We start from the raw sequence: 8,348 nt of genomic DNA, 5'->3' as shown, positions 1-8,348 counted from the left end.
CATCAGCAAAAATGTCGCAGCGTGACAGACGTCTGCAAGCGCCGGTCAGGTCTGCATCCCCTTACATCCAGGATAAGCGGTTGCATACGTATGTAGACCCCGAGGCCCCCGCGCCTGTAGTATACACACTTTGCCAACGGTTCCCGAGTATGTAGACTCCCGCCATGGAAGGTATTAGTATGCAGGGGGGTGTATAACCACTGGGGGACTCGTTCAATACACCTACTATCCTCCTGCCTACAACGCGCCCACGGAGCATGGGCGGCATGCGATGGCGAGCGGGTACGCTGAAGCGCGAGGCGCAGAAGGTAGGGCCTCGCGCGGGCGCGAGGACGTCCGGGATACATATGTCGTGCATCGACTTGAGTAAGCTAGTAGTACATACATCACAGCGGCGCGAAACCTTCTCCGTCGAACTCGTCCCCCGCGAAGCCATCGGCCAGGCCATCCTCTGCGAGATCCCCATCGAGTGCGTCATCCTCATCTGAGTACGGGTCGTCGTCTTCATCCGAGAGGTCGTTGTCTGGGTCCGGGTCGTTTTCATCTCGCTCGTCGTCCCCGTCTTCGCTCCCTGGTGCCTCGTCCTCAGTCGGAAATCGAAGGGCACCGATGCCGGCGCCGAGGTCTGGAAGCATCGCGAGTAGGTCGGCCTCGTTGGACACTTCTGCGGGACCGGCGCCGTCAGCAACATCCACGGTGCCAGTGTGCTCGGCCTCGTCAGCGGGCTCCTCTTGAAGGACTGCGGTGTCGTCATGTGCCGCGGAGTCGTCCGCTGTGTAGCCGCGATGATGTCTGCCGAGGGAAACGTGGCCTATGCCTCCGCCATGGTAGCGGAGGAAGATGTCGCGGTCCGCAAAGCTGACAAATGAGCATCAGTAACGCAGCACGAGATGACAGCGGTACGATACGTACATATTCACATAGTAATATCGGAAGTCAGTGTCCTCGTCGTCTGCTCGCAGGTCAGAGTATTCTTGGCCAACACGTGCAGCTGGCGAGGGTCCCAGAAGGTCTTTGGTGCGCTTCTGTGCGAACACTGGCATCAGGTGTGCACCGCGGAGTACATCTGCTGGATCCACAAAGCCGAATGCGGGGTCTCCACTGGCACCATCCCTCACAAACTCGACGCGAGGATAGCGTTTCGTAGCAGGCCCGCCCGGCGCAGAGGGGTCCAACGCGAGCCATCGCACCCATAGCACATCCACGCGCTGGGGAGGGCTTGAAGGGGAGCCCAGAGGATACACGTTGACGTGGAGGACGTCGATGACGCGAGCGTAAAGATACGGATGTTCGTCCGCTGCGGTAGAGCCCCCCGCGCATGATTCGGAGTCGGATTCATCGCTCGGCGGTGACAGGAGCATGATGTGGGGATGTGTGCGTGGGTTGACCGAGTCTTGAGCGCGGCGGACGTCGTACGTCGTGTAGTTCACACGGAAGACACGGTGATGATAGATCCGGTTCCCTGCGATGTACAATGCGGGCACCGTGTGGTTAGGGTCGTCTACGTGGGGGTCCAGGCGTGAGAGGAGGTGCGCTCTCAGGCGCGGAATGAAGTCCTGGGTGATAGTGCATTAGCTCTTGCAGGACCCAATCGCTGCTGCAAGCGACCTACCTTGAAAGCCGGATCACCCTCATGCTCACAAACCCACGCGGTCATGTCATGACTGTCGCGCTGGGACTTCGCAATGTGATAGCGATCCCACGGGCTTGCGAATGCCATCCCATCGGTGTTGTCACCGCTCGCAGCCGCTTGTCCACGCGCAGTTCCACCCTCACCTGCTGCGGGCCCGGCTTGCGGCAGTTCTTCGGCCTCGCCCTCAGCCTCCGCAACCGAGGTCAAGTTTGCCCGGTGGGCATCAACGCGCACTTTGATGATACGCATCTTCTCCGCACGTCTTGTATGCTGCGCAATCTGATACTCATGCTTGTGCTTGTTCGTGCGTGCGTAGAACCGCTTGACATGCCGGTGCTCAAGTTCGCCCTGTCGTACAGATATCAGTATTGCCGCTTCTCTCGTAACTTAGGGCCGTATACTCACAGTCTGCGTAGACCAGATGTCGGTAGTAGCGTGGAGGCGGATGTTGGCTGGGTAGTCACGGAGGGCATGGAACTTGTAGGTATTCATGTTGAAAGGACGGCGACGGCGAGCTTCAACCTGCTTCCCAGCAGCGACCTTGCCGGTCTTTTGGGACAGCGCCGCCTTTCGTCGTCCGCGTGCCGCAGCCTCCTTAGGCAAGTCAATAGTGACGTACTTTGCGCAGGTGACCTTGCCGAAAATGCGCACGTCCTGGCCCACCATGATCGCACGGGTTTCGAGGGTCCCGATTTGAGGGTTAGTGATCACCCTGAGTTTCCCGGTACAGTGCCAATAGTTGAGGTCGTAAATGAGGTCGAGCACGATCTTGTCGTCCTCCGGCTCCAGAAGGGCCTCCACGGGAGCCATTGAGGTCTAATACGCAGAGATCAGCGATGGATGTATGCGCGTGTGCAGACGGACGCACACGCAAGCTGTTCTCGTAGTCACGCGCAGCGAGCTTGCGCTGATCTGCAATGTTGTCAGAGAAGCGGCGAATGCGCCCGAAGGTAGGGATTTGGCGAAAGCTATAGTGATGTGTTAGATTCGTTATGAGCCGACCGTTGCTGCAGACTCACCGTCGGTTGAGTTCCTGAATAGCGTCGCCACCTGCGGCATACAGAATACGAAGTAGGTGGGAGAAGATGGACTTCCAGACACCGAGCTCGATCTCGTGCATGAGATCGGGCACGTAGAGTGAATAGAAATTGAATCCATGTTCCCGCAGTCGGATAGAGAAGGTGTTCTGTGAATAGCAATTAATATGTAGCTCGTGCGCAATTCACGAGAGCCTTACGCGAGTCGGGGTCAGTGAGAGCGGATCGAGCACGCGCTTCATGTACACGCTTTTGAGCGACACTCCCTCCTCAAACATCCAACGACGCGTAAGGTTGATGCGGTAGTGAAGGTCGTCGTTGTCGATGCGGACATGGTTGCGTCGATACAAATCATTGCGGGTGCCCATTTCGATGATCTTGTCTTTGTTGATCTTGCAGCGGGGACACGGGCACTTCGCAAAGTACTTGAGACACGCCTGAAGAATCCTGGAGAAAAGATGAAGGTCAGTTTGGCGAGAGCAAGAGCAGGAACAGTCAAACTGACTTCTCGGGGTAGTCCGCTGCATGGATATTGAAGCGTACGAACAGGCGGCGCCGGATCTCATCACCACACAGAAGTACCAGCCCATGCACGTAGATAAACATGAAGGCATCATCCAGAAGAAGAAGCCAGATCTCTTGCATTAGTTCGCGCTTGAGGAACGTGAGGATTTCGGCCGTCGCAGGTACACCGTAGATCTCGATGTAGATGTCTTGAATCACAGTGGGCAGCTGTCGGGTGTATGTGAGTAAACAACGCGCACCCACAGAACAAAAGCAAACATACCGATGGTATGTACAAGAGATGGTGCGCGGCAAATGCCGTGGGCATGCCGCGCGTGTACTTGCTTTGCGAACCGCAGTAGCCGTATCCGGGCCACAATGATGCAGTGCCAAAGTTTGCAAGATGCGCAGAGTCTGTGAATATAGACAGCGGTGCAATGCCATACTCAAGATCGTCCGGGTCTCCTGCCTCGCGTGGACGCAAACGCATCTCCGCGTCATCGGCGAGCATAGCGTCTGAGTTGTAGGTCTCGCTGCGTACGCGGATGCCAGGCGGGGAGCTTGCTCGACCACTGGAGGACCCGGAGGAGGAGGAGGAGGAGGCAGAAGAGGCAGCAGAGGTGGAGGCGGAGGATGATGACTGAGATGCCAGTGCTGCCAGAGGGAACGGGGACGGGCTCCGTGATGCAACAGAATCGGAGCGAGAGTCAGATGAGTCGCCAGGAGGAATCCAGTACAACTTGAATGGAATTATATCCCAGTCCTTTACGCACGGCTGTTGGTACGCGTTCTGAATGACGGCGGTCAGCGAGCGGTAGTAGACCCCTTCGACCTTAAAGGTCGGTGCATCTGCCTCCGACGCATAGCGGATGCCTTCCTTGGGGAGTTTGATGTTGACTGCGCCATGGATCCAGCCGTCGCGCGCGGACAGAGGCGAGCCCTCAGTGTCCTCAACGTACGTGTCAAGTCGCCGTCCCTCGCGTGCTGCATCGAACCTTGCTACATCCGCCGTGTTGAACCCAGGCTCCTGCATCATGCGCGTGAGGTCGTTTATCTGTTCATTAGACTTGACATTGGATGACTTGGATTGCCAATAGAGTATGTCGAAGGTGGTGACGTTGGGGAAGGGTGCGTAAGGCACGGTGGGAGGAGCACATCGGGTGGGAGCCATTCGGGCGGTCTCTCTCAGCGATGACGGTTCGGGGCGTGGAGTGGAGGTTGGGACAGTGTTGTTGGGGATGCTTTCGTCACAGACGGCTTCCCATGTCGTGTTGCGAGGTTCGCGTTGAGGCTTGTATGTGTAGACACGGTACAGACCGAACTGGTCCGGCTTGGTCCTGAAGTCAGTCGGCTGTATGGTTGACTGCGAGCGGGATCCATCTGACTGCTCTCCAGGGATGGGAGGGGGTTCTGAGAGCGGTCGGGGCGACAGGGGTTGTGGGGATGGGATGCGAGGAGGGGGTGGATGTGCGGCGAGGACGTGAGCTGGCAGTCCAGTGTAACTGGTCGGCAGGAGGTCCCGGAACTTGCCTGGTACCTTGCGCGGCCTTCCCGTGCGACTACAGGAGGCCGGCGGCATAGGCATGGGCGGTTCTACATCGTCCGGCACGACAAACTGGGAACAAAGGTGTCAGCAGCCGAAGGCCATGCCGCAGCTGCGGCGTAGCTCAAATATACTGACCGGTTCATCCACGAGCATGTGTTCTGCTTCCTCCTCCCGTTTCTCTCGCCTGCGCTTGTGGCGTCCCTCTCTGTCTGCATCCTCCTGGGCTTTGCGCTTCGCAATCTTGGTGCCCAGAGCGGCCTTTGTTGTCTTGCAATGGCGTGTCTTGTGAGTAGTGAGAGCACGAGACTCGGTAAACACTGTGTTGCAGCGGAGGCAGACAAGCTTCATCGCAGTCACGGCACAGGCGGGGTGGTCTGTGAGCGAATGCGGTCAACTCATTTCGGATGCGAGCTGTCAAGTGGTACTGTACAGGTAGCGCGGCGGATCGACGCGGCGGACGCGCTCACGTGATGGGTGGCTGGTATGTGGATTTTTCTCCTCTGACGCGTCGTCTCGTGTCTTGACCTCCTCCCACATCCTTGCTCGTACACGAATACCTCAAAATGGGCCGCGACAAACAAGACAAGGCTGACAAAAGAGCGCGGCGCACTAGGAAGAAGGACAAGGAAACCCTCGAGCCACAAGCGCCTCCACGCGTGTTGCCTCCATTGCGCAATCCGCCATTGCCGGATATCCCCATCGCAGCTCCGCCACCTCCTGTCACTTCTTACGGGGACTCGGCCAGCCAGCAAGTGCACAACCGCGAACGGATGGCTTTGGATGGCATGGAAGACGGTGCGCGTGCGCATATATCCGGACAGGAGCTTGACGCCACAGGCCCTACTGCTCGCAAGCGAGCCAGAAGCCCGGACTCAGCGTGTGATCAGCACACTCAGAAACGCGCCAAGAAGCTCACGAAGATCATAGCAAAGATGCACCACGACATTCATTCTGACCGGTGAGTATATGCGCGCATATACTCACATTGCTGACCTCTCGCTCATTTATCCCAGGGTCACCCATGATATCGACAATTTGCGCATGGCAGCACGGCTTGTATCACGCGTCATACACCCGTTCATCAGCTCGCACGACGCGCTTGTCTTTGGGGCAAAGTATGCTCAGGATAATCCCGATGCGGCCAGTGACGACTCAGACTCAGATGACGATGACGACGACGATGAAGACCAAGATGAGGATGTGGCCAAAGCAGCCAAAAAAGCGCGGTACCGTATTTTTTGCTCTCACCGTGTGTACACATGTCTGACGAGCCAATCATTAGGGAAGATGCTCGCCTCCAAAAGCGGGAGTATCTGTATCAATTCCACGCGCTCCTCGACATCATGCCAGACTTGAAGACAGACCTGGACATCCTCGACGAAGATCAGCTGATAACGTACTCAGACTTTGTGAGTTTCTGTTCCGCCCTCTGCGTGTAAAACTAATAGTTCCAGATTGATCACTTTGCGAAGGCTTCGCGTGGAGACGACACAAACTCGCTCCGCAAAGATATCCTTCTCCTTTATCGTGTGGATGGACTCAAGCCGCACGAAGACTTCTCTAACGCGCCCTTGAGTCTTGCAAAGCATCTGCGCGGGTGGAACAACGACTATACGGCGCGGTTGTTGTGCCCTCAAGAGTGCCTGTCGACCTTTGACGACGAACCGGAGAGGTAAGTGCTGATGGATTGTTGCCTGGTCTGCCACTGCTCGCTGACCATCGTCGGTTGGATCTCAACTGTAGCTTCCGTGCGCGCGTGCTTGCCGGCGATATCAAAATCACGCCGGGGGACTACGCATCTCTCCTGTATGACCTGGACCGCGACAACGACCTACCCTTCCAAGGGAATGAGCAGGTTGGCCTGCTCAAGAGCGCCTTCTTGGCTGCTGTAAGTTCCGCGCGCGCGCCCCCGTCTGAACGTTGTTGACGCCGCGCATGTATTAGTGCTACAAGCGCCTGTGGACTGGGCGATCATCCTCGTTTCTTCCCGGAGTTTGTGCGGGCGTAGTGGTCGGCATGCAGCCCATTGCACGTAAGTACAAGGTCGGCCGTGTTAGCCCGCGCAGCATCGCGTATGTGGCCATCTTGGTGAGCTATTCTCGTACCATTCCGTGATATCTACTGACGCTCCAGTGTCCACTCAGGCGCGTTTCTGCCTCAGCAGTGCGCCGCACTTCAAGGTCTTCGATGACGTCGGCAAGTTCAGCAACCTCGAGCTCTACACTCGGATCGTCAACCTCTTCAATGACGCCAACTCTCCATGGTGCAAGGAGACCCTTGCCTGGTGGGACATGTAAGCTACCATGCATCATCATCAATACTTGCTAGCTAACCATCTATGCAGGCAGATCTATGGTGTCGCTCCTGCCGTGCCCATCAAGGGCAAGGGGCACCAAGAAGTCTCAGCAGCCGATCGTCTGGAGCTCCGACAGAAAGCAGAGAAAAAGGCGCGTAAGCTGGCGTCCGCGCTCGCCCGTGTGGGGTGGGTATTGTGTTCATGTGTGGCTACCATGCACTGACATGGGATCTGACTCCACAGGGCCCCCGCGCAAGTGCAATCGAACCCGGGATCGGACGCCTCCGGCTCGTCTTAGTAGTCTCTCTCAGCCACGACGTCTCCCTTCTCTGTGCTCTGTACTTGGCGTCCGCTTGGGCGACCTCTCGGTTCTGTTATCCCCTTTGTCCCTGGGCCTCTTCTCGCTACATAACTCCTGCCTCTTTCGCCTGCGACTCGCATCCTCCGCACACACCTCCCATTCCTCGCGTGACTCGTATCACGGTCCATGCGCGACTCGTATCCTTCGCACGCTGCTCTGCTTCTGTATGACCCGCGGCCATACTCCGCGCGATATTCGCAGCATACTTCTATTCTTTCGAAGAACCATTGCGCTGTCTGGAGATGATAGCTTACTACTGATCTTCTGTGCTGATTGATACATCACATCATTAGAAGTGTGCTGATTGATACATCACATCATTAGAAGGATCGTTACATCAGCAAAACTGCGCGCGCGACTGCCTAAGTATGAGGACGTATGCACAGGTCAGAACCGGATGCAGACTCGGCCACCGAAGATAACGTCTGCAACCGCTCTACAACGATGCACCCGAAGTGTGTAGAACTGACAGGCCCTTGCAGACCCGGCCACCGGTGGCAAAGTCTGCCACCGCCGGCCGCATTCTGCATCCCCCGGGCGAGTCTGCAGACCCTTGTGGGCGAGGGCAGGTATTCAATATAATGGGCCTTTTGATATATATATTTGCAATATCACGCAGGCGCAGTTGAGGAATGGAGGCGGTTCTCATTGAGACAGAACGGGATACAGGGAGAGGCATGTATGGAATTCGAACAGTACAATGAATAGCGCGGTCACGGGCCAGAGCGAAGCCACCAAACGAGCAATCGGCCGTCTAGATCCACCGCGGCGCTCGGACAGGCTGCCGAACAGAGCAGCAGCGCGCAGAGGACAGGAGTTGCGCGAGGTGGACGCGAGCGGTGCGTGGAGAGCTTGAGTTGTGTGCGACGGGTCGCGAGTTGTGCGAGGAGGATCCGAGTAGACATTGCACGCCGAGGATCCGAGTTGCGCACAGAGAGCGCGAGTTGCGTGCGATGAATGCGGGTCGTACG

The 8,348-nt window shown here is 57.1% G+C and overlaps 2 protein-coding genes across 2 annotated transcripts; one reads left to right on the top strand and one right to left on the bottom strand.

Moving 5' to 3' along the window:
• Window positions 1-386: 386 nt before the first annotated feature.
• On the bottom strand, window positions 387-4,207 carry TRAVEDRAFT_137488 (uncharacterized protein; the record flags this gene model as incomplete). Its single annotated transcript, XM_008047536.1, has 10 exons — window positions 387-858; window positions 913-1,556; window positions 1,613-1,822; window positions 1,862-1,981; window positions 2,039-2,449; window positions 2,502-2,601; window positions 2,653-2,819; window positions 2,871-3,117; window positions 3,176-3,402; window positions 3,458-4,207. 10 exons carry the CDS (start codon window positions 4,205-4,207, stop codon window positions 387-389), a joined length of 3,348 nt encoding a protein of 1,115 aa, XP_008045727.1.
• Window positions 4,208-5,283: 1,076 nt separating this feature from the next.
• TRAVEDRAFT_54610 (uncharacterized protein) lies at window positions 5,284-7,314 on the top strand (the record flags this gene model as incomplete). Its single annotated transcript, XM_008047535.1, has 9 exons — window positions 5,284-5,678; window positions 5,734-5,946; window positions 6,003-6,129; window positions 6,193-6,392; window positions 6,464-6,608; window positions 6,665-6,808; window positions 6,865-7,013; window positions 7,065-7,202; window positions 7,260-7,314. The coding sequence occupies 9 exons, from the start codon at window positions 5,284-5,286 to the stop codon at window positions 7,312-7,314; spliced, it is 1,566 nt and encodes a 521-aa protein (XP_008045726.1).
• Between the last annotated feature and the right edge of the window lie 1,034 nt (window positions 7,315-8,348).

Source organism: Trametes versicolor (genome assembly GCF_000271585.1).
Source record: "Trametes versicolor FP-101664 SS1 unplaced genomic scaffold TRAVEscaffold_32, whole genome shotgun sequence".
NCBI lineage: Eukaryota > Fungi > Basidiomycota > Agaricomycetes > Polyporales > Polyporaceae > Trametes > Trametes versicolor.
Note: the sequence above shows the minus strand (reverse complement) of the source record. Positions and strands in the feature narration are given on the sequence as shown.